This window comes from Xyrauchen texanus, chromosome 18 (assembly GCF_025860055.1).
Source record: "Xyrauchen texanus isolate HMW12.3.18 chromosome 18, RBS_HiC_50CHRs, whole genome shotgun sequence".
Taxonomy (NCBI): domain Eukaryota; kingdom Metazoa; phylum Chordata; class Actinopteri; order Cypriniformes; family Catostomidae; genus Xyrauchen; species Xyrauchen texanus.
The window spans coordinates 36789094-36816229 of NC_068293.1; the positions used below are offsets into that span (position 1 = coordinate 36789094).

The 27136-nt window shown below is 37.9% G+C and overlaps 1 protein-coding gene across 1 annotated transcript in view; it reads left to right on the forward strand.

Moving 5' to 3' along the window:
* The window catches only part of LOC127658839 (striated muscle preferentially expressed protein kinase-like), a 102109-nt gene that overhangs the window by 71548 nt on the left and 3425 nt on the right, over positions 1-27136 (forward strand). The window contains exons 22-41 of the mRNA XM_052148370.1: positions 711-810; positions 7142-7342; positions 8035-8092; positions 8286-8363; positions 8468-8640; positions 8750-8776; positions 9600-9752; positions 9887-9929; positions 10666-10734; positions 10837-13465; positions 14086-14235; positions 14448-14564; positions 14997-15164; positions 15833-15955; positions 16415-16579; positions 21897-22674; positions 23942-24181; positions 25028-25251; positions 25494-25569; positions 25827-25976. Of these exons, the coding sequence (XP_052004330.1) occupies positions 711-810; positions 7142-7342; positions 8035-8092; positions 8286-8363; positions 8468-8640; positions 8750-8776; positions 9600-9752; positions 9887-9929; positions 10666-10734; positions 10837-13465; positions 14086-14235; positions 14448-14564; positions 14997-15164; positions 15833-15955; positions 16415-16579; positions 21897-22674; positions 23942-24181; positions 25028-25251; positions 25494-25569; positions 25827-25976 (5722 nt within the window). The remainder of the gene's footprint in view (positions 1-710; positions 811-7141; positions 7343-8034; positions 8093-8285; positions 8364-8467; positions 8641-8749; positions 8777-9599; positions 9753-9886; positions 9930-10665; positions 10735-10836; positions 13466-14085; positions 14236-14447; positions 14565-14996; positions 15165-15832; positions 15956-16414; positions 16580-21896; positions 22675-23941; positions 24182-25027; positions 25252-25493; positions 25570-25826; positions 25977-27136) is intronic.

Sequence of the window (27136 nt, forward strand, 5' to 3'; positions counted from 1 at the left end):
CAAAAGGCCAATACAGTCCAAAATTAAGAATAAATACATATTTTTGAGTGTCTTATTTTTTTTAAACTTTGGGTTAGGGTTTTATTTTTCATTTTATTTGTTTATTTATTTATTAGTTTTTTGTTGTTGTTGTTTTTTTACAAAGTGTCATCAATTAAACTCCAAAGAGGTCCCAACTGACAGTAGCTCTGGACACATTTTATCTCTCCCATGTAAATCTGAATTTTTGTCATGATCACATTTTGTTGGTCGCTTCAATTTCTGTGGTGACATGCTAATTAGCCCCACCCACGGTGAAATATCATTGGTCCAAAGTCTGGCCCCACAAAACTGTCTATTAAACTTCAATTATGTTCTTTATCCATAAAGTTATATAAGGCCACATCCACACTAATCTGTTTTTGTTTGAAAATGTCATTGTTTTAAAAAAGTATTAAAATACTGGAGGAAAAAACTGTTCTAGCATGGATGAGAGGTGTAAATGTAGTGAAATCAAATGAAAATTGAAAACACATTAGGGTGGACCTGGCCTAAACCAATGGCCATGATAGAACATGAACTCAAACTTGTGTTAGAATGGAGGTGAATGTGTTGAAATTTACATTTCACAAAAACTTAAACTTTTGAACATACAGAGCATGTGCATCATGATCAAGCTTCTTAAAATCAGCTGATGATTGTTTTTGATGATTATTTGTCTGTGTGCGTAGCTAAAAGGGAGAGAGACAACTCCACGGAGGATGAGGCATCCATTTTGAGAAGAATGCGGAGGCTCACTGATTACTATGACGTGCACAAGGAAATTGGGAGGTGAGTCATCCACCCGGAGCCTCACTTGGACACACACCATTTATCTCTCAATGATTTCCTCCACCGACCTAGAAACTCAAAGAGCCAATTCCATCAACTCTCACTGATGACAGATCTCAGGTCTTCAGACTTATCATACACATCTAAGCATCAGCCGAAAAGGGTTGTCATTTTCCATCACATCATTAAAAATAACACAAACCTGTTAGCAATTTTATGCTTCACATTTAGAGAAAGATTCAGCCACCTTAGAAGATGAGGGAAGGGAGTCTCACATAGCCAGACCTTTGACAAAATGGTAAAATTATTGGCCCTTACTGCAGCATCTTCTGGCCAACAATTGCCCACTTAGACAGGAAAAGACCATCTAACCAACATGTAGAGTAACCAACCACAGTAATTTTTCAAGTGCCAATAATCATCAGACGGTCAGTGAATGGATTGTGGGTGCTTTTACGTATGTCAACTAAGGCTTAGACTAAAGATAAGGTCACAAGGCCCTTGCAATTTCTCAGGCTCTAGAAGAGACCCTATACTGCATACAACTGTTGGGGAAGCTACTTTGAAACTGTAGTTTGACAAGCTACAAGCTATTCATAATTTAAAGTAGTTAAACTACAGTTAAGCTACCCTTTTGAAAAAGTAGTTAGATTCACTACAAGTTACTATCAAAAAGTAGCTAGCTACATTGAAGCTACTTAATGAGGCAATAATTTTTTTTACAATATTACTATCAATCCCAAGAATAATAACAACAAAATGTACACTAATAACAGTTATTAATTAATAAATGTATTAATTAAATACATTTAATGAGTAGTAACATTAATACATTTAATAATGGCCATAAAATAAAATTCAATAGCATATAAAATCAGAAAAGAGTTAAAATTATAAAAACTAAATTATACTATACTTCACATCCAAGTGAGCCATAATATGCTGCCAGTAGATGGCGGTAATGCACAAATTTAGTTTGTGATCTGCCGTTATAAAAGAAGAAGAAGAAAAACACTGCCTGAGTGTATTCAGAATACTTTCTGCTGTTCCGTTTTGCCGATAGATGTTTGTATTCTATACAATAAAGAAGGCTATCGGTTATAATCTGACCAAAACACAATGTAGCGTTTGTTCGCACTACACTACTACTTGCTGGAAAAAAGTAATTCGCTACTGGAAAAGCTACAATGTTTTAAAAGCAGCTGAGCTACTGTCAAGCTACTGAAAAATATAATTAAGTTTGTAGCGTCACTACTTGTAGTTAGCTACTCCCTAACACTGCTCAACCAGCTGGAATCCTTTAAGGAATAGTTCCCCAAAAAATTATAATTCTCTAATCATTTACTCACCCTAATGCCATCCCAGATTTGTATGACTGACTTTCTTCGGGTAGAATAATATCTCTGGTCTGTTGGTCCATAAAATGCAAGTGCATGGTTACCAAAACAAAAAGTCAAGTCATTTGTATTTGTATAGCGCTTTTCACAACACACATCGTTTCAAAGCAGCTTTACAGAAAATCATGCATTATCAGAAAATTAAACTGTAATATCTATAATGTCTTAGAGTCATCATTGTGTAGTTTGATCAAATACGATTGTGAATTGTGTTTAAAAATAAGTAATTAAATAATAATTGTACTTAGAAACCCAGTGAGCAATCCAAAGGCGACTGTGGCAAGGAACACAAAACTCCACAAGATGTTGATTTATGGAGAAAATTAATATTGGGAGAAACCAGACTCACTGTGGGGGCCAGTTCCCCTCAAGTTAACATCATGAATATAATGCCAATATTACTTATGTATTGTGCAAGTCATGGTTTAAAATTATTAAACTAAGTAAGTGTTAGGGGTCAGTGTTTTAACAAAGATTTTGTATGAACTGTAAGATTAATGACTAATGTCTTTGAAGTTTATCCTGGATTAACTTCAGAAGTTACACATATATGCATTGTCCTTTGTTAGTTGGCTGATGAAGGGTTTTGTTGGCAATTAATTGATAGTCTATGTATTCCATTATAAGAGTGTAGTCCATCATTAGACAGAGGTGATGCAGGCAGAGATCAGTGACATGCATCGCTGTTCAACCAGCTGGTAATTTCGGTGAGGTCTATCCTAAATCCAAGTTTCAGGTAATGGCATATGATGTATCACATGTCTTTTGGTTGGAGTTGCAGTCAATTCATCCTCTGAAGTCTAGACTGAAGTGATCTTTGGCTGGCACCGGCTGCATATAGTCATCATCATGTGGCAGTGGAGTCCAACACAATGCAGGAACGGAGCTGGATCCAGCCAGTTCTGGTGACCTCAGTATAGGAGTCCCGAGGTTGAGACAGGGAAACAAATATATATTTGTAAAATATAAAATAATATTATCATATGTCATTAAATTTATTGCAGAGTTATAGATCATGATACATTTTTCTGGTTTTTGGTTCTGGCAGACCTATGGAGCAGCCTAATTGTGGGCTTAGGAGCCAAATATGATAATGATCTTCCTCCTTTTGTGGAATTTGATATTCTAGGAACTATTAACAGTCCAGAATTTATATTAATATAGCATGGTAGAGGGTCACTTAAGTACTGCAGAACTCGATAATTCAAAGCTTTGTACGTAGTTAACAGAATTTTAAAATGAATATGAAATTAAAAATTAGCCAATGTAATGATGTAATATGATCATATTTCTTGGTTCTAGTCAGCCCTCTGGCTTATTTATTGAACTTGATGGACATCCTCCCTGCATTACAATAATCTAGTTTTGAGGTCATGAACACTTGAATTAGTTTTGACATCAGCAACAGAGAGCATTAAGTCGTAATTTAGCAATATTTCTTAGGTGGAAGAATGCTGTTCTACAAACATTGGTAATTTGATTTTCAAAGGACAGATTGGTATCAAATATAACACCTAAGTTCTTCACTGTTGAAGACGATGTAACAGTACATCCATCGAGAGTCAAATAATATTTTAGCTGCTTGTTTTTAGAGGTTTTAGGTCCAAAAATTAGTACCTCTGTTTTGTCAGAATTGAGTGGAAGGAAATTTCTGGCCATCCAATCTTTGATTTCATTGATATACTCTATTAATCGTCAAGTTTTGAAGAAATATAAAGTTGGGTATCGTTGACATAACAGTGGAAACTTCTTCCACGATTCCCGATAATATCTCCCAGGGGAAGCATATACAGTACAAGGAGAAAAGCAAATCGTATCCCTGTGGCACCCCATACTTAAATTTTGTTTGGTTTGTCAATTTCTCATTTACAAAGTGGTAGCAGTCTGCTAAATAGGACCTAAACCATGCAAATGCAAGTCCACAAATGCCAAAATAATTCCCTAGCCAATTCAAGAGAATGTCGTAATCTATAGAGTCGAATGCAGCACTAAGATCTAAAATCACTAGAAGTGAAATGCAGCCGCGATAAGATGAGAACAGCAAGTCATCTGTAACTCTGATAAGTGCAGTCTCTGTATTGTGATGAGGCCTAAATCCTGACTGAAATTGTTAATATATACTATTTCTCTGCAGAAATTATCATAGTTGGAGGACACTACATTTTGTAGTATTTTTTACATGAACAGGAGATTTGAAATCAGTCTATAATTTGCCAGTTAGATAACTGACATTTTAAAGTTTCTTGAGACATGTCCTAAGGATAGCGAGGAGTTAATAATATTAAGAAGATATTCTGAGTTCACAGGGAATACCTCTTTTAAGGACTTAGTTGGTATTGGATCTAACATACATGTTGTGGCTTTTTATGTTTCGATAAGTTTTGTTAACTCTTCATGATCTATGAAAGTGATGGATTGAAGTTGCACATGATGAAATTATGAGACCCTGTTTTCTGAGGTACTGTGACAGATGATTGTGTAATTCCAATTTTATTTCTGATTATTTCAATTTTATCAGTAAAGAAATTCATGAAGTCATTACTATTGTGCTGAGACGGAATATGTGGTTCAGTTGAGGCATAATTCCTAACCAATTTAGCCACAGTACTGAATGAACACCTAGGATTGTGTTCATTTTCTATGAGTTTCCTAAAAAATGCTGACCTGGCAGCTTTTAGTGCCTGTCTATATCTACAGACACTATCCTTCCATGCACCACAAAACACCTCTAATTTTGTATTCCTCCACTTGCACTCCATTTTTCGAGCTGCTTTCTTGAGAGCATTAGTGTGATCATTGTACCATGGTGCAGGGCTTTTTTCTTGAATTTTCTTTATTCGAAGTAGGACAACACTATCGAGAGTGCTAGAGAAGCATATAAAGGCAGTATTAAAGTAAGACTCCAATGGTAAAATACATGTATTCTGAAGTGATCAAATAGTTTTTGGTTGAGAACAGACCAAAAGATAACACATTTTTCACTATTAATACTATATAATATTTCATTCTGAGCATGTGTCAAGTCCTAGGAAGTGGAATCGTGCTTGAAATCATTATCGTGACTAGAGACTGCATTGGCAAGATGTTCAGTGAAAAAGGATTTGTATTTTGGTCTGTTCTTGCCCAAAATCGATTTGATCACTTCAGAAGACATGGATTATTTTATGCTGGCTTTAAGTGCTTTTTTGGAGCTTCAAAGTTTTGGCAACCATTCACTTGCATTGTATGGACCAACAGAGCTGAGATATTCTTCTAAAAATCTTTGTTTGTGTTCTGCAGAAGACAGAAAGTCAGAGACATTTACATTTTGGGTGAACTTTTTCTTTAATAAGGTAATAACAGGTTCTGTATTGAGAAACCTCCTGGTTCCCCATGTAAATGTACTCCTCAAATCATGTTTCTTTTGATCCTCATGAAACAGATTAGCATCAATGTGGCTATGAAACTGTGTCATATAAGATGGTGAAAGCTACATTTTTCATAGAGTTTGACACAATAGTACACTGAGCGCTTAGCTGGGCGTAGAGGATTGCAGCTATTGTGGAGCAGTATCTCTGCACTGCATGCTGTCGCTCCCTCTGTGCTCTGTGCTGTAATTATAATCTTCATGGCTGGCTTCCTCTGTTCTATTAAGACCTGAATCTAGGATCCTTCTGGCTGCTGTTGCTATTGCTAATCCTGGAGGCATATACACGTACATAATGCAAACAGACATATGCTGCAGAACTACAAACATAATATGTAACACACAGTATTGCACACAGTGAGAATAGAAGGCTATGATTACACTATTGCATAGGGGTAAGTGTAAAATTAATTGAGGGGTTGGCATTGTGCTACATTAAATAGACAGATGAAACAAAAATAACTGTAAAACACCAATTTATATTTAATTTCTATTAACAGTATTTTAATTTCATTTGTGTTACGATTTACAGGTATTGCAAAATCGTATTGCCATATACCTTTATCTAATTAGACTGTTCATTTTTTAAGATTAAGTGTGAAATTTCTGCTCCACTAGCAATACCAAAATGAATTGTCAAAATTCTGACTGTTCAAACACATTTACCAAACACTTCCCTATCTGCTTTTGGTTAGACAATCTGGTAGTCCCACCCCAAATTCATGCCATTTGTTGAAACATTGTTACAACAGTATATTGGGCCACACAAACAAAATGATGTTCAAAGCATCATATACTAAAGCCACAGTGTTCACACTTTTCAGGGAAATGAACCACAAACGACTTAGAGGTGCACTCAATAATTGTATTATTTGTTGTTTTGGACTTACAGTGACACATAGGGGCCTGGATTGAACATCATTCAAACGCAAATGTTTTCAGTTGCAGATGCCATTGTAGAAATTCACTATTTATAGTCAGCCTTGATTAATTTAATCATTGAGTGAAGGTGTCCAATAAAAGGATGGTTACTGAGATTAAGCGAGTAGTTTTGGGCTGGTCAAGCGATCCTAACATGGCAGTACCCATGGGGGGACCCTCTCTATATAGAAAAAAACAACTTTTATATCCTTACTGATATGACTGGAGTCTTCATCTAATGTGAGTGATCATGATTTTATGTGTTTTAAAATTAGTAAACAAAAAAGTTTAAATAAGTAAATGAGCACTAATTATTTATTATTTATTAGGTAAATAAACCATATATCGGTAGAAGATGCAAGAAACAGTAGGATAGATCTTCGCTTACATATGATCACATATGATGATATATATCAGTGCAGATGACAGTTAAAAGTCATCATCTTTTTATTGGCTGAATCAAAGTATTTCTCAGCTGATTATTAAAACACCTGGCTATTTGCTGTTAGAACAGTAAATAAACCATTATTTCACTTCATCTTCAAGTCTTTCCCCCCAAAAAGTACTTATTTTTTGTTCGACGTGATGTTTGTTTTTTCCCCCACAGAGGGGCGTTCTCATATGTGAAACGAGTGACACAGAAGGTGGGAAAGAAGGAATTTGCAGCTAAGTTCATCTCGGCTAGAGCTAAACGGAAGGCCTCTGCTCTGAGAGAGATGAACATCCTGTCTCAGCTGGACCATGAGAGGATCCTCTACTTCCACGATGCCTTTGAGAAGAAGAATGCTGTCATCATTATTACAGAGCTGTATCCTTGTTGTACATCTCTGAGAGCTTTGGAACTCACCAATCATAAAAGCATTTTTAATGATGTTGGCTTGACAATGCAAATATACTCTTATTATACAAACTCTGTTTTTTTTCTCAAATTCCCTAAACCAAGACCAAACATTTAAGGTGCAATTCTTCCTAGAGCTTTCAAGCTACATCCACCGTACTTGGCACAGTCCTTCAGCCTGCTCTGACTCAAGTTGCTTTGTCTTTTCTAACTGATGAGACTAACAATTTCTTGACAGTGGATGATCAAATATCCTTAAATTTGTTGACTTGCAGATAAGTGCCTGCAATTAATTTTACTCTTTTGAAGCAATTAATTGAACTTCTGTAATCTGTACCTCTTTTCCACACATATTTATCTTGTGTACCGTTTTTATAAATACCTCATATCTCACACCTGCCATAGTCATCTGCTCAGTATAATTTCAGAGGGCATTGATTCGGTCCATCTGCACTTTGACTGTCACAAACAGTTCAAGTCAGAGTCTCCAGGGAAGCCACACATACTGTAGAGAAGACATCTTTCATAAAACAGGCACAAACATAGATACACATGTATGTCCAGCCATGCACAATAACATTTGATTTTCACACATGTTAGTGATGATGAGTGTATCACAGGCTTTACCCAGGCACTGTTATTGCCTTTGACAATATGAAAAGATGCCATGAGGAGCTTCTGGAAAGGCTAACAAAGAAATCGACAGTAATGGAGTCAGAGGTGAGAGAACCAGTTTGATCTTTCCAAAGTAGCAAGAAAAGTGGCAGACCGTGTCTGAACACATTATTCTTTAACATAGTTTGACATGTTATGTGGCCATCCTGGGAATTCTCAACTTTTTCTCTTCCTGTCCTATAAACTATCTATAGCAACAGGCCTAACAAAAGTTACAATTTGTATATGTTTACTACAGATCCGGTACAGTGTGAGACAGCTGATGGAGGGTATTAGTTATCTTCATCAACATGACATACTTCATCTAGACATTAAGGTAAATGTTTTGGAATTTGCTGTCATCACCATTTCCTTCCATAAGCATGTTATAATCACAGTACGCAATGATGTGTTGACATGGCCCTCTGTTTTTTCACTCAGCCTGATAATATCCTCATGGCAGACCCCAGCAGTGATCAGATCCGCATATGTGATTTTGGAAATGCTGTAAAGTTCACGCCTGATGAGGCACAGTACTGCAAATTTGGCACTCCAGAATTTGTCGCCCCAGAGATTGTTAACCAGACACCCGTTTCCAAGGCAACGGACATCTGGTAACGCACCTGGTCCCTCCATCACAAAACAGTACAAATCTGTTTCCATCCTCAAAAGTGTTATGAATGTATTAGTTTCTTTCTCACAATTTAACTTTTTTTCTTACAGGTCTATTGGTGTACTGACCTACTTATGGTAAGAGGATGTCATTTGTCTGTATTAAATATTTGTGTATATTTTATTTGCTTTATTTTAGAGTTAATAAATATTCTGCAATGTTATCTGCAATATATACAATATATATATATACTGTGTAATATATATATATTTTTATGTGGTTTATGAGGACAATTCTAGTCTCTGCATAATTTAAATAGCTTAAAAAACATATTAAACAATGTTTTATTGAAAATGTAAAAATGCAGAAGGTTTTCGGTTAGGTTTAGGGGTTGTGTTAGGTTTAGCGGATAGAATCTCTAGTTTGTACAGTATAAAAATCATTATGTCTATGGAAAGTCCTCATAATGATAGGTAGACCAACGAGTGTGTGTGTGTGTGTGTGTGAGAGAGAGAGAGAGAGAGAGAGAGAGGGGAGTGTGAGGGTGTTTCCCACAGATATTTCAGATCATATAGAAACTGTTGTCTTGATCCATTGGGTCGAAAGAGAGCGAGAGCCCAAGGATGCTTTTCAATCAAAATTAAAGATAAATCTTATTAAAACCCAGACATAAAAATAAATCAAAGTTTTAGGATTTTGAACATTTTAAAACTAAGAATTGTTGATGTAATATTAAAAGAAATATTAATGATTTCTTGGTTACTGATTAAATAAGCAAATTTGTGACATCAATCTTAATTCCTTTCTTATTATTTTCTTGATTCCATTGAATTACACAAGATGCTCATTGGAAGATTTTCAAATCATGCTGTTCATTAGTAACTCTAGTAGCTGCTGGACAAACTGAGTAGACTGTCAAATTGTGGGTTGTTAAGGTTTACATGAAACTCTTTTTTGCAGTCTTACTGGAGTTTCTCCTTTTGTGGGAGAAAACGACCGCAGTTCTGTCCTCAACATTAGGAATTACAATGTGGCATTTGAAGAAAGCATGTTTACTGACTTCTGTAACGAAGCCAAGGGATTTGTCATCAAACTGCTGGTGGCTGATAGATTGTAAGTGAAATCTAGAGTGCTTATCTGCTGCACTTTTAACTTCCTGTTAAAAATGTATTGTCAAGAAAATGATTTCCACTGCTAAGAGCACTTTGTGCTAACTGCCAATTTGTTCAATGTAATTTTATCTACAGGAGGCCTGATGCTAATGAGTGTCTCCGTCACCCCTGGTTCAAGGTAATGTCAGCATAGAGGAGTAAAGGTGACATGCACCTCTAGGCCTATTGCTTTCCAAATGCATTATTTAAATTTGTCTATATTTTGGGGAAGATTAAATCTTAAAAGATTTAGTTTCCACATATTACCAGGGGTACCTCTAGACATACAGACATACAGTGCATAGCCCATAAGTGCTATATCATAATTCAACGACTACAATTGTAAATAATTCAAGTCAAAATAATTTCCCTCTATTTTAATTTGTAATATATCTATTTGTTTCTCACATAACACATACAGCATATCACTAAAACTTAACTTTAAGGCATATTTTACCCAAATGTTTCAAATGTTTCACCCTTATGTTGTTTAAAACACGGACGACTTCTGTGGAACACAAAAGGAGATGTTATACAGAACCTTTGTCTCAGTCACCATTTACTTTCAATGTAAGGAAAAAAAAGATGCAATAACTGTGAGAGGTGATTGAGGCTAACATTTTGCCAAACCTTACCTATTGTGTTCCAAGGAAGTAAGAACATCTTGAACGCGAGTACATTATCACAAAATGTTGATTTTTGGGTGGAATTTGCCATTGAGTTAGTGGTGTATTATGTTAGTGCTAACTATCCATTTAAGTTGGAACATTTCAAAACCATGTAATTCTTCTCCATTAAGAAATAATAAACTCTTGTTGTAATCATTCAGTACCCTCAGATTTGTATTGGAAAATATATAATTTACTCTCTTTTAGACCCTGAACAAGGGTAAGAGCATCAGCACAGAGTCCCTCAAAAAGTTTTTGTCCAGAAGGAAATGGCAGGTAAGATGATGTTAGTGTGGGACTTTTGTTTAGTTCTTATATAGAAAATTATATATTCTTACAGTATGGCATTGTTAACCATGATCACGCAATCTCTTCCAGCGATCTCTCATCAGCTATAAATCTAAAATGGCGATGAGGTCTATACCCGAGTTACTGGATGACTCCTCCAGCCATATTTCCATTGCTGTTCCACGACATCTGAAACAAGGCTCACCCCCACCTTCATCATCATCAGATTCTGATGAAGATATAGATGAGCTGCCTTTTATCCCAATGCCCCTCAACATGGAATTCTCAGGATCTAGAATGTCACTGACTGAAATTGTGGGGGATGATGAGATGATTGTTAGACCTAACAGAAATGCTGAGAGGCCTGCATCAAGCCATCAGAAGTCAGAGCCCATGGAAGTGGAGATGCCAGAGAGAGAGAGTGGAGATGCAGCAGCTAGGGGTCGATCCAGGAAGATGTCAACACAAGATGAAGAAAAAGGCTCATCTGATGAAGAGCCAGCAGAACTTGTCAAAAGAGCAGAACAGGCAAAGAGGCCAATGTGCAGAGGCTCAAGTATGGAGTCAGATGAGCCAGAGGGAGCACGTCGCAGAGGGGAGCTACGTAGAGGGAGCTCGGCCGACAGTGCCCTACAACTCCTTTTAAAACCAGAGGAGGCCACAGAGGAGAGCTCTGCCGAGGGACAAAAAATTCTAAAAAAGTCTGTATCTATGGAGCTTCCACGGAGGAGCCCAAGTCCAGGAGCTGTGAAGCTGAGCCAGGAAGACTATGCTTTGAAATTGGAATTAATGAGGCAGAGACTCCTCAGGGGTGGCTCTGTAGACAACAAAATGAGCGGATTACGAGGTCCCCTTTTAGAGACCTTAGGTATGGGGGATGAGAAGCATTATGTGCGGGCATCTCATCTTGGCAACCCTCCACTTGTTAGAGCGGCATCCAGTGAGTCACCTAGAGATGACATCCCAAAGACCAAGATACTGCAGAAGAGTGCCTCCTTCAGCCAGGGAGATCCAGAGCCCATGCCTCTGCACCGAAGAATGGGTGCACCTCTAGAGATCCCACTGGCACAAATAGAAGAGAGACGGCTACAGGCGGCTGTATCTATGTCTTCTCTCACTGAGCCAGTTAAGCTGGATTCATGCCCCAGCATACCCAAATCCCATTTGCTAGAACCAGAGAGGCTTGAGAAAGAGAACAATGAAGAAAAAGAGCCAACAATCTACATGGACAGAAAATCAGAGGAAGTCATTGTTGAGTCAGTGAGCAATGCCGGTGAAGACAGAAGTTTTATTCAGAAATCATGGGAGACTGATGCACTGGAAAAGGGCCTGAGCAAGCTAGATGAAACTAATAAAGAGCCTGATAAAGAGGCTGGAATTAAGCCGGAGACTGCCTCAATTCTAAAAGCTGTGATAGAAGGAGTTGAGGAAGATGAAAAGAGAGAAGATAAAGAGCCAGAGAAAGAAATTGATTATTCTACTCCTGAGATGTGGGTTAAAGAAGTTGAGGATGATAAGGCATTACCAAAATCTACAGAGATCACCATTTCCACCACCTCAGTCATGGTGACCCCAGCAGCTGCCCCAGCTCCCTCTCCCCAGAGTGCCATCTCAACCTATGTGACTTCTTCTGTCCCTGCACGCACAGTGCTCCCAGATGGTAGAACTTCTGCGTATTCCAGTATCATGCAGACCATTATGGAACCATCAGTTCAGGCATCCAGTGAACCTATTGTGCCTACACTTAAACCAACTTCCACCCTACCATTAGTTCCAGTCTACACACCAATATCCAGAAACACCTCTGAATCAACCCTCATATTAGATGCTTTATCCAAGCCAGACATTCACCAAACCACTGAACATCCTGCAGTCTTTTCTAGGGTTGCATCATCAGAGCACCCTCCCAAAGAGCCGAGTCCACCGAAGACTCCAACCCGAGCCTCCCCTAAGCGAGACTCGTCTCCTGTAAGCAACATCCAGGATCTTGCATCTGAAGAGGTCTTCGAAGCTCGGTTCAAGAAGCGTGAGTCCTCTCTAACCCGTAGTCTCAAACGTTTCACGTGGCAAAAGACAGAAGAAAAGCCCACTACTGTTGCTCCTGAAATAGCAGAAGAAATGTATCGCCCTGGGCCAATTGGTGCTCCTTTAGAGTTTGTACCAAGGAGGTTAGAGGAGAAGTCCAAATCAGTTCAAGATCTACGTGAGGCAGAAAAGGACCCTGGGTTCATGAGGAGACTCTCCATGCGGTTGAAAAAGACCCCATCGGTGGAGAGGAGAGAGGAGAAGCTCAAAGAGGAGGAGGCTTCAACACCCAGGCGTCGTTTGTCATGGGCATTGGGACGGAGAGGATCCCAAGACAAGAAGGAGGTAGAGATGATGAGGATGGATGGAGGCCCTGAAACTCCCCTGGAGCCAGAGTCCAAAGCGCCCTCTGAGTCACCTGTCCTTGCCATGCGCAAGAAGATTGGCAATACCATGGCAAGCATTTCCACAAGGATTAGGAGCCAGTCTGAAGAAAGGAAGGAGAACAAAGAAGGCAAGACAGAGATCAAGAAGACACCATTATTCTCCATATTGCGCCGTTCCAGCTCAGAGGGGGGCAGTCTGAAGAGGATTGGCATCCCACCGCAACAACTAGCTACCCAGTCTGGGAAAGGGGACTCGTCAGAGTCTTTAGATTCTATGTCAAGCATCCAATCCGAATCAGCAGTGAAAAGTAAATTATATTTTTCATCTCAAAGGAAAGATTTACCCAAAATGAAACTTCTGTACAAAGGCAGTGGATAGTGCCTCAATTTAAAGCTTAAAAGAGAACCCAAAAGTATCATAGAAGTAGTCCATGCGTCTTCTGCATCATATTCCAAGTGTTCTAATGACATGCGATTGGTTTTGATAAGAAACATCCTGAAATGTAAGTAATTTTTCAGTGAAAATATTTGTTCATTGCACGTTCATGACCAGTAAGAGAGAAATGTATTCATGATGGCTCATGTTTACGTTGTTAGAACTTGCGTTGTTTATGCACAATAGACATCAAGATTTTAACTGAAATTTGAAAGCCTGTTATATACCTACCTAACACTTGGAATATGATACAGAAGTCGCATGGACTATTGTATGCTTTAAAGTGAGGCACTGTCCACTGGCATTGTATCAAGAAGACCACCTGTGATAGTCATTAAAACTATGATCTATGATCAATTGAAAGTATGCTCTGTGATCTATTCCTTTAATATTAATAAGCAGTTTTTCTGCTTATACCACCTGTTTCTTTAGTCTTCGACCATGTTGTTGTAAATTCTTTTGACTTTAAACACCATAATCTTTCTTTCTCAGGTGCAGACATTGTACGCAGATCACGGTGGGACCGCTGGGGATTGACAAGAGGAAAAAGAGACAAAACAGTTTCCCAACCAGACATCCCAAATTCCATTGCCAGGGAGAATGGCTCACTCCGCTCTTGCCAGTATACTCGGCTAGCATCTGGTATTACACATTTTGCTTAAAAGTTTCACACTAGCTACTACACAAAGGAGACATCTGTTGGATGTCTTCCTGCTTTGTCATAAATATATTTACATTTGTCATCAATTTATCAATTATTCATATGCATTTGCTTTGTTACAGCTGCGAGCGATAAATTACATTACCTGACCCGTTGTCTCACTAATCTGTTAACTGATTCTCTAAACAATTAGACTTCCCTCCTGTATTCCATATTAAACTGAGGGACCACGTTCTCTTGGAGGGAGATCCTGTGACTCTTAGCTGCCTCCCTGCTGGCAGCCCTCACCCTCACATCTCATGGATGAAAGGTCTGATGTGAAATTATACAATTTGCTTCTGACTAAAGATAATATAATCTGCCATTTACATTACAGCTCATTTAAAAAATGCTGTACAAGAATTTTATATCTTTAGGAATCAAAAATTCTATAATCTTTTGAGAGAAAAGAGGGTGATGCAAGAGGCATGAAAACATACTGTAACTTTCAGAACTCAAGCGTTTATATCACATGCAAATGTAAGGCATTAATTTAATCTGTGCTGTTTTAAACCAAATTTGAGGTGTATTAATATTTATTGAGCTGACACAACTGACTGTTTATATTTTGCTATATATAGAAGGCTCTCTTCTCACCTCAAAGTATATGTCACCTCAAAGTAATAGTAAACTTTCACCATTAATATTAGAGATCACCAGATTGCAGCTTTGAGATTATGAGTTTGGCTTTGTGTATTCTCAGATAAGAAGCCACTTGAGATTGACCCCAGGATGAACATGATATCCTGCCCCGATGGAAGACAGCTGCTGATGATTATGAAGACAACCCAAAAGGATGCAGGCCTTTATGAATGTGTGGCTTCAAACCCACTGGCCTCTGTCACCAGCTCAAGTGTTGTGTCCCTTGCTCGTAAGTTTAAGACAAAAGAAAGAAAGAATGAAAGAATGAAAGAAAGAGAAAGAAAGATTAACGTTGTGCAAATAATTTTCTTCCAAAACAGCAGGCCACAAATTATTCAAGTCATACATTTCTGGTTTTGTGCTGACTAAAATGGTGACTCGCTTACAGATGTGCAAATATCACGAAGTTGTCCCTGCTCTTTTTTTTTTTTCATTAGTTTAAATAATTTTTTGTTGACCCTATTATCCACTGGGTTCCCACGGTCATGGAAAACCTGGAAATATCAGACAATTTTAAAATGACAATTTCCATTCTTGGATAAGTCATGTAAATTAATAAAAGAAAAGGAAAATAAATATGAATAATAAAACAGGATGTTTAATAAAATGTATAAAAGCTTATGAAGTCATGGAAATTTCTATAGTGAAAAAAAAAAAAAATATATATATATATATATATATATATATATATATATATATATATATACATACAGTATATATGTCTAGTTGATGAACGACTGGAAAAATCATGGAAATTCATTCGTCAAAAGATGTGGTAACCCTGTATCCACTGCAGTGCATAAAACAGTACTGAAGTAAAATCTGTGTGCAATTGAGATGAGACAGGTTAACCAAATAAGCATTTCTATTAGTAATCATAAAATTCTTCTTCTTTAGGCCTGCCGAATAGGCCTGGGACACCTGAAATACCTCAAAAGTATAAAAATACTGCCCTGGTGGTGTGGAGACCCTCAGACACCACAGCACCATGCACCTACTCTCTGGAGAGGAGGACAGAGGGTTGGTCAACATTAATCATTTTAAAACCTGCTGCCAAATCCAGCATTCAATGCTTGCTTTGATTGATGCCTTAGTACTCTGAATTGTTGAATTGTAAAATAAATATTGTCCAAAATATTCTCATCTTCAGTTTTTATAATACTCCACCCTTGAAGCCCTTTCAGTTGGCATATGAGATTTCATTTATTTATTTATTGTCATCAGAATTAAATACTATGTTTTAAAAGCTGGTTAAGAATGTGAAGGAAATATACCTGTTAATTCCTTCTGCTCTTCTGCCCTCATTTGGATAAAATGGGAATTGCAACTGATTCTTTATTCTCTAATGTAGCAAAAATGTCAATGTGATAAAAATCATAGAGGTGTTCATCATGTTTTTAAATGACTCCTTCCAGGAAATTATTATTGATTTTAGTCAGTATATTGTATAAATATATGTTCTAATATTTCTGTTTCTAGGTGAGGCTAACTGGCTGATTGTAGCCACTGGTGTGGCTGAATGTTACTACAATGTCACAGACCTTCCAGCTGGTGCCATGACCAGATTCAGAGTGGCCTGTGTCAACAAGGCTGGCCAGGGACCTTACAGCAATTTGTCTGAAAAAGTGATCCTGGACTCGACAGGTGCACTAATGTTTTGTAGACTACTAGAGTACTGGTAGAGGATCCAGATATATATGTTATTTATATAAGATTTATATTTACATCGAGTTGTGACCAGAGAAAACACTTAAGCACTTTATAGCTCAGTCAAATAACATGTCCAAAAACGTTTTTCCCAACATACAGATGTTAGGTTAAAATGTACATGAAAGTATAAGCAGAGGCTAAAATCTGATATCAACTTTGAAGGGAACAATAACATGACATTTTCTCAGGAGCAATTCCTGAGGGGGGCACCAAAAGTTGTGCTGTAACACATATCCTATGTTGTAATATGTTAAATGTATATTGAGAAACCACAATTACTACTACTGGATAATTGATAGGTAGTAAACTGAAGGGTTTTTCCCAACTCGTTCAAATGGATAAATCATTATAATATAACTACTAATAATAGTTATAGTAGTGTTCCTTGTCAGTCCAGTATGTATGCAGGTATTTGTGTTTACAACCAGCAATACCAAGAAAGGACAATAGGTGGCGATGGTACTGTACACTGTGTATGGGTGCAGTTCTCGTAAAGACAATTAGCATGGTGCAATCTCATAAAAAAGAATCTCCTTTGAGAACCATCACAAAGTTGGTCTCAGTATTGAATTACCTTTTTGTTTGACTATTTCTGATAGATTTGCATAGTCATTAAATATGTGGCACACAATAGCTTTGCAAGAACAAAAAGCTCAAAATAAGTACAGTTCTAAAAGTGAAAGAACTACTTCAATAAATAACCCAAATAAATCAACCAAAATATCCTAAAAAATATTTATTGTTCAGTCAGTGTCTAAACTCTTCAAACAACAGATATAGACAAGTATGTCACACAAAGTATGTCATTTTAAATCAAATAAATAATTAGTGAGTGTACTGTCATGTACTAAAAACTGAAAACTACTAAAAAAAGAACAAATATCATACTACACACCAGATGTAAACAGGGTTCTGTCACCAGTTTAAGTTGAGAGTTGGGGTATTTATGGCATTGTCCAATCATGTCCCTATTTTACAAGTCTAAAAAAGAGAGAACCTTTCATAATGTTTCTAAACAAAGACTCAACAAACTTACCTGAGACTCCCTGTCTCTGCCAGTCTGCCTCTGCCAATCTGTCCCCAGCTCTGCTGTCTGTGTGCCATCTGTTGCCTGCTCTGCCTAATGACATCATATGAAACATTTCCATTCAAATTTCACTTCTTTCTTATTAACATTTTATCAACTCGTCTTTCAGATATTAAACTACTAGGGTTCTTACTTTGCATTTTGCATTCCCAATACGCTCTATGTCCTCGTGGTGGTGTAGTGACTTGCCTAAATCCAGGTGGCGAAGGATGAATCTCAGTTTCCTCCGTGTCTGAGACAGTCAATCCACGCATTTTATCACGTAGCATGTTGAGTGCGTTACCACGGAGACATATCGGGTGTGGAGGCTTCACGCTAGTCTCTGCGGAATCCCCGCACAACTCATCACGCGGCCCACCGAGAGCGAAAACCACATTATAGCGACCATGAGGAGGTTACCCCATGTGACTCTACCCTCCCTAGCAACCTGGCCAATTTGGTTGCTTAGAAGACCTGACTGGAGTCACTCAGCATGCCCTGGATTCGAACTCACGATTCCAGGGGTGGTATGTCAGCATAGCTGCAACCTTTTGTACTTTTTAATATAGTTTATGTTTTCATTTTATATTGGCTGGCTTCCCACAATAACTGAATTTGCAGAGCTATCGAGCACCTGTGGTGTTTGCTATAATCTTTGCAATCATCAGTTTTCTCCATGATCGGCAAACAGGTGCTTCAAAGTCCCATAGCGACAATTTCACTTTTGCAATGAGACCATTAAATATATTTAAGACAATGGTAAAAGAGAGTGTAGTTCAGTTTGGAGTTCAGTTTATCGCTAACCTTATTACAGGGACTTCGAAGCACTACATCTGCATTCTGATCTTGGAATAAACTGACGATAGCAAAGATTCCATCTTTGACGATGCCACATAGATGGAATAGGTGCTAGCTAATGTTTGGTTTAGTTTGCACCATTGGTTTGAACCCTAGCTCTGCAAATTCAGTGTGTGTGTGTGTGTGTGTGAACATAAAACGAAATCTTCATGGTGCGATTGACTGGATTAACCTCACGTTAGCTACGTGCATTGAGTGCCTTTCAGATGGTAGATACGAACACTCTGTCACCTTGGTAGCTAAGGAGCACTACAATGCATTGCTAGCTCCTCTAATTGACTCAGATTCAAACAGCTGCAAACACTGGTTGATGTTACTGTAGCTAGCTAGCAAACGTCAGCTAACCTCTAGCTAACATAAAGAGTGAGTGACCTGTAATTCAATGCTGCATAAATTAAGACTGGCAAATAAACTATTGTTTTAGTTAATATGAGGTTGTGGAAATAACAAGTATAATAATAATATATTATATATGTACTGTATATACACTCACCTAAAGGATTATTAGGAACACCATACTAATACTGTGTTTGACCCCCTTTCGCCTTCAGAACTGCCTTAATTCTATGTGGCATTGATTCAACAAGGTGCTGAAAGCATTCTTTAGAAATGTTGGCCCATATTGATAGGATAGCATCTTGCAGTTGATGGAGAATTGTGGGAGGCACATCCAGGGCACGAAGCTCCCGTTCCACCACATCCCAAAGATGCTCTATTGGGTTGAGATCTGGTGACTGTGGGGGCCATTTTAGTACAGTGAACTCATTGTCATGTTCAAGAAACCAATTTGAAATGATTCAAGCTTTGTGACATTGTGCATTATCCTGCTGGAAGTAGCCATCAGAGGATGGGTACATGGTGGCCATAAAGGGATGGACATGGTCAGAAACAATGCTCAGGTAGGCCGTTGCATTTAACGATGCCCAATTGGCACTAAGGGGCCTAAAGTGTGCCAAGAAAACATCCCCCACACCATTACACCACCACCACCAGCCTGCACAGTGGTAACAAGGCACAATGGATCCATGTTCTCATTCTGTTTACGCCAAATTCTGACTCTACCATCTGAATGTCTCAACAGAAATCGAGACTCATCAGACCAGGCAACATTTTTACAGTCTTCAACTGTCCAATTTTGGCGAGCTCTTGCAAATTGTAGCCTCTTTTTCCTATTTGTAGTGGAGATGAGTGGTACCCGGTGGGGTCTTCTGCTGTTGTAGCCCATCCGCCTCAAGGTTGTGCGTGTTGTGGCTTCACAAATGCTTTGCTGCATACCTCGGTTGTAACGAGTGGTTATTTCAGGCAAAGTTGCTCTTCTATCAGCTTGAATCAGTCGGCCCATTCTCCTCTGACCTCTAGCATCAACAAGGCATTTTCGCCCACAGGACTGCCGCATACTGGATATTTTTCCCTTTCACACCATTCTTTGTAAACCCTAGAAATGGTTGTGCGTGAAAATCCCAGTAACTGAGCAGATTGTGAAATACTCAGACCGGCCCGTCTGGCACCAACAACCATGCCACGCTCAAAATTGCTTAAATCACCTTTCTTTCCCATTCTGACATTCAGTTTGGAGTTCAGGAGATTGTCTTGACCAGGACCACACCCCTAAATGCATTGAAGCAACTGCCATGTGATTGGTTGATTAGATAATTGCATTAATGAGAAATTGAACAGGTGTTCCTAATAATCCTTTAGGTGAGTGTACTTTATAGCTATACAAGATCATAAAATGTGGTTTAAAATATTTAGGTGAAGAAAGTGTCACACAGCAGGACACTAATGACAATGCTTAAAATGTAATGCCAATTACTCACTTAACTATGTGTACCGTAAATGTTTATTTAAAAAAATAAATCAATGAAAACAAAGTTGGCCAGAATATGTACATAAATAAATACAAACAAATATAAATGTATGTCAATCAAAATAAACTGTTAAACATACCTCTTAAAGTGTGGATTAATTGCTCATATTTTCACTCTATGTGAGTTTGTTCCATCTTTTTAATTCTGCAGTATTTTAATTCCATCCCCAGATTATTCTTGAGAATAAAGTGAAAAGCCCAGTTCTTTGACAAGTGCTGTTTCTGCTTTCCTTTAACAAAGTAAGCCTCAGATACTCAAATAGCCACAAAGTAATATTTTCCATGACTTATTTTCTGCATGTTTATCGGACGTGAGCATTATTCAGCAAATCGCACTTCAGCTCCCAGTAATGCTTTTTGGTTTGTATAAAGTATGCAAATGACCAATTCACCAATTTATTGTTTGCAGATTTTATAAATGCTGCTGTTATTGTATTTGTTGATTATTCAGTGATTATTCAGATCTTATACTTAATATGTTGTCTTTGGTTGTCACCAGTATTGTGATTGGTATGTCAAATAATGAGTTCCACGTGAGTTACGTAGTTTATGAGCACATATGGAAATGTGCTATTACATGTAAGCAATTTTAAACTAAAGGTCATATCAGTTTTGTAAAATAAAAGCCATTGTCTTGGCTTTACCTTACAAAGTTTTTTTAATATTCACTTTCTACTGGAGTTTGTGTGAGCATGTAGCCCTGGGCAGCCGCCTATATCACCTGTAGAACGGGCCGGTACTTGCTCGGCAATGGGCTGGCCCAAATGACCTAGTGGCCCACCGGGAAAACGCCCGGTGCTCCTGACGGCCAGTCCACCCCTGGTGGTAATCAAGGACATTGCCAAAATTGTTTATCGTACAAAAGTAAAATAAAAATCCCCTAAAATCAATTACATGTATTATTATTATCATTATTATTAATACTAAAATGCCTCTTGAATTTGATTTTGATAATTCTTGCTCTCAGCTGCTAATAAGTAATTGCACAAAACCCTGTTTATCCTAGTTGTACATGGACATATATTTAATGTAGTCTAGGTTGTCTTTTTTTTTTGCCTTGCATAGTTTTTTCTTGTTTTTTTATGAATGAAGGAATGTCATGCAACCTGCCCATATTGGCATCTGCCTAACTTGGCTAGCTTCATACAGTGACAGATGAATTAGATGTCAACAACAAAAGATATAGGGACCATTTCCTCCTCCTCTTAAAAAGTTCACAATCCTATTCATTTTGTTATTCAAACTATGTACAATTATATGGTTAGATGCATTTTAATTGTTTTGCATTTAACACGTTTTTTGCATTTTTGTGTTTTTTCCCCGGTCTCTGCAACCCTATCAGAACAGAACTGCTGTTAGAGAATCCAAAATCTGAAATGAAAGACTTTGCATAGCACATTATGCTTTGAATACACCTTCTGTACACATTTTCATTTTTTAAATCAATTTGTTATCTACAGCACCTCAAAAGTCCAGTGGAACAGTTGTTGTCAAAACACTTTCATCAGCTCCTGGACCTGCAGTGGTAAAATCTATCAAGACTGTGCCTGCAATGAAGCCTGCTGGTGTAAAACCATTAGCTCAACCAACAACTTCTGCCCCCTCTACAGCCCAGCCGGTAAAGCCTACTATCTCTCCACCTACTGCTCTTGTTTCAGCTTCTACACCATCCCCTGCTCCCCTTGCCCCTGCTCATCATACCGCACCTGACATTCAAACTCCAGCCCCTTATACTCCTACCCCAGCTAAATCCAAGACCACCCTCAGCATTACAATGGCAAAGCCCTCTCCAGCCTCCCCTGCAGCTCAGCCCCTTCCCGCCAAACCCTCACCCCCTGTCGTACTGCCCAAACCTCTGAGCCCTGTCACTATGGTCGCATCCCCAGCCCAAACTCCCCCTGTGTCTCCGCCTCCTCTGGTGTCTCCTCCTCCTGTTATCGGCAAGCCTATCTCTTCAGTGCCTATGTATGTCCCAGCTACCACAACAGCGCAAGTGACACTAGCCACCCCAAATACACCCTCTCCTGCCCTGTCACCACCGGTGGTGTTGGTTACAAGCCTGAGTCCTGTAGGGGAGGGTACAGGCACACCCAGTCGTATGACCCCAAGTGGAAGAGCCACTCCGTCTGGACTCATTATGCCAACTGGGCGCATGACTCCTTCGGGAAAACCTGGAGACTCAACCCTAAGGCAGGGAGTGCCCCAGAAACCGTACACATTCATGGATGAGAAAGCTAGGTAAAGTGTCAGTGACTGATCGCTTTCATATTGCTCTGTACTAGTATCAGAAATTAACGAAAATTGTCAAAATTTATTTTCAGGGGAATTTTGCTCATTTATGTGGGCTTTTTTTCCACATACTGTAATTTAAAAACAGACAGCGTGCCATTCATGTCAAATACTCCAATTAAATTACTGAATTTACATTGATGTTATAGGTTTAATAAATAAATTTGGATTAGTCCCTTCTTTAGCAAAAATGATGGTTACAGGTTACAGGGAATTAATATGGAAGTGAATGGGGCCAGTCCTTAAACATTAAAATACACACTTAAAATGTTCTACTTTCAAAAGTAGAGCCACAAGATGTAAACAATATACATTTTAACATAATTTTAGTGTTAAAAAATCTCTGTTCTACGTGATTTTAGTGTGATAATATTGCTTACAGAATTGACAGGCATTTCTTTGTCATGTTAGGGTTGTAATATTAGATACAACTTTACACCGATGAGGTAAGTAAGCAGTTTTATTACACTAAAATGATGTTAACATGTATAAAATGTCTTGTGGCCATACTTTTGAAACAATGTGTATTTTAAGGTTTATGAACTGGCCCCATTCACTTCCATTGGATGTACTTTACTGTAACCAAAATTTTCAGGGCGAGTTGAACTTCCATTTGGTTGCAATTAACGTTATGCCACAAATGCTGTCAATCGGGCTTCACATTTATTGAACCCGGAACATTAATTTAATTCTCAGTATGAACAATTGTGGCTGTAATGGGCTTACCCATTAAATGAAAAAAAAAAAAAAAAAACATAAGTAGCTTTAAATAATGCACATGCAGATATTTCCTTCACTATCCGGACAAACTTTTCTATTAAAAAAAAAAATATAGAAATTAATATGCAGTCACAATTTATATTTGTCTACAAAACAAATGACAAGCATTTAAGCTTAAGCCTTTATATCAAAAGATTTAAGACAATAAGTCTTAGTCAAGGGGTGTCCAAACTTTTGACTTTTGGTGTAAATAGGCCTAGAATAAAACATTATGAAATATTTCACATGTTAGATGACAATTAAAAAACACTATTGATTTCACTACAGGAGCATTATTAGGGGTATCAGAGGCACTTTTGTTATTCTAAGCCATGCTTGTACTAAGCCTTGGTTTATTTTTGATGCTGCACTGTACATAGTAATGTAAACTCTATATTGCAGCCAATGCATCTACAAACCACTAACACCCTGATATGACATTTTCTCCACCTCACAGAGGTCGTTTTGGTGTGATCAGAGAGTGTCAAGAAAATGCCACCGGTAATCTGTACATGGCCAAGATTGTTCCATATGAGCCTGAGAGCAAGCACGCCGTGTTACAGGAGTATGACATCCTGAAGTCCCTCCACCACGAGAAGATCATGGCTCTTCATGAGGCCTATGTCACCCCTCGCTACCTGGTGCTCATCTCTGAGTGCTGCTCAGGAAAAGAGCTGCTTTATAGCTTGATTGACAGGTCAGACTGATGTTTGTTCATGCGTGTAGTGTATGTCCTGAGCGGGGGGCTGGGGGGTGTTACTAACACAATATTATTTGTGCCAGGCCAATAGTGCATGGTTTTGGATATTAGGTGCAATCTATAATAATTCTAATTTATATAGAAAGGAGGCATGCTTGCACTGAAAAGAATAACAACGACTGAAGGTCCCAGCTCATGAAGAGCTTCTTCATTCTTCACTTGGAACCAAAAAGAAGTTCAAAACAACAACTGAGCAACGACATACTGTTCATGAATATTCAGAAACATGCCATGCTACAGGAGGTGCTGTTTACAGGAGCATTTAAATATAAGGATGCACAAGACTACATGTAAAGCATCAACTTATCTAACATATGTGTTACTTTATGCCTCATTCTAAGAGTAGAATTCACACTAGAGTAGTAAAAGAAGCTGTATTAACTACTCAATGATTATTTAAAGTGATACTGTATATATGCAGTAGATAATGTGTAATTTGTAATCTTTACTTTGTGCATTAATTTCACCAATGCACTTGCACAGCCATAATATGCGCCAATTGCAATCTGTTATTGTAGTTTATGATAACACTGTTTTTTTTAAATGACATCACACCAGTTCATTCTTTCATTCGTTGGAAGTGTGCAGGGAAGTGTGCTATTCCAGCGCATGCCTAGTTAAACTGGATTGCAGGTGGTTAGTAAATAAAACCAATTTTGGGCAATAAAAACCATACACAAGTGGTACAACTGTGAATATACCCCAAAGTAATCACTTGAATTGATAGCTTGTGCAATACAGGTTAGATTTTTTGGTTGTTTAGCTCTTTATCTCCCTTTCTAGATTCAGATACTCAGAGGATGACGTGGTGGCATATATCGTACAGATACTTCAGGGTCTGGACTATCTGCACAGCCGCAGAATCCTGCATCTGGATATCAAACCAGACAATATTATTGTTACCTACATGAATGTGGTGAAGATTATTGATTTTGGCAGTGCACAGACCTTCAATCCACTCTTCCTCAAGCAGTTCAGCCCACCCATTGGAACCCTGGACTATATGTGTAAGAGATACATTTGTGCATTATTTTGTAAATGAGGTTTTCTTTGTAATCTTTATTAGTGTTGGGTATTGATCTTTGTTAGCTTTATCCCTTGTAGATGCCTCTGTGTTCTGTATTACCATGGCTTTTAAATTCCTTCTCCTTTAAGATCTTGTTCTGACCTTTTTATTTTATTTATTTATTATTTTTGCAATCTGTAATTTGTGTTTTTGTTGTCCTGAATCCTTGCTGATTACTGAAAGCTCCTGAGATGTTGAGAGGGGATGTGGTGGGTCCACCAGCTGACATCTGGAGCATTGGTGTACTAACTTGCATCATGTAAGTGATGTCCACTGCAGCCCTGTCTTTCTGAATTTCAGGGTGTTAAATGTCAAATATAACTTTGTCCACACTGATGATGTTGTGCTATCTATGTTATGTGCAATTTAGCAAGAGGGAGCCTTAGTATTGTGTACAATTATTTTATCTAATTTCTTTTATTTTCACATTCTTGAAATCCTCTGGACCTTGTGAGCCATGTGTCGGTGTTATTTTTGACATAAACACTGTCGTGTGTAACTCTGTATACCGTTCAGGCTCAGCGGGAAGCTGCCGTTTACAGAGAATGACCCTGCTGAGACAGAGGCCAGAATCCAGGCCGCCAAGTTTGACCTCAGTAAGCTCTACCAAAATGTGTCCCAAAGTGCCTCTCTGTTCCTCAAGAAGATCCTGTGCAGCTACCCTTGGTAAGTACAACATCTCTTGAGATTTGGTGCATCATAAATTTACTTTTTTGACTACTAAGCACAATCCACCACCAAATCCTCATTACAGTAATGCAAAAATATCTACAGTAAATGGAAATGTATTAATACAGACTGTAAGTATTTGTTGTCCTGCATTCAATTTATGCTGTTTAAATTAAAATGTTTTTGGATTAAAGTGTTTTATTTGGGATGTACTGTAGGATATGCCTAATTGCATGAAAATGGGTTTTATTTTTTAAATAGGTTTTATACCAAATATAATTGTCAATTTTTATTTATTTTTATTTTGTGGTGAAATGTGTCCTGTTTTGTGGACATTTGCCCATACATGTGTTAAGTCCAAGTTAAACTTTAAAAAACTTTCTCCAAGTTAATGTTCAGATCTTGAAGCAAACGCACAATGTCTGTGTACAGTCGACCGTGAGACTTTCAAAGAATATGAACTCTGCACGCATACAGAGAATGTTGGCTCATGCATGCTATGACTGCTATAAGACACTAGACTATTTATTTTAATGTCTTTATATTCCTTCAGACCAGTGGTGTAGTAGTGTCTGAAGATGTGGGCATAATGTAAATTTACATTATGTGTAAGAAATATAATTCTTCCAAAAAAGTATAAAAAATTGCCTTTTGTAATTATAGTCCACACATGAACTTACAAAATGCATATCATGGTAAGTTTCTTGTTGGCGTGATGTACACTACTAAGAATCATGGTAAGCATTATAAAGCATTGTATAGCAAATATGAGCGTAGTAATACTCATGTTAACACATTGTCTTGTATTACCATATATCTGCATAAGAAATGGTTATTTGTTTTATTTGTGTACTATAATGTGATTTTCTGTGTATAGTGAAATTTATTTCCTGCTTTGAAATATACATTGAAATGATCTGATAACGCAAGAAAAAGGCACCACCGATAGCAGTAAAAGGTGAAAAAAAAGAAATAAAAAGAAAGACATTTGATATAATTACGGAATTGTTTTGTTTTTACCTTCATTTCATGTTATTTATCGGCAATTACATCATCTTGTAGCGCTTTTTCATGACAGCAAAGACTCAAATGTGAGTGTTGCCACCTTGTGGACCAACTAATTCGTAAATAATAAATTATTCATAATTATTCAAATG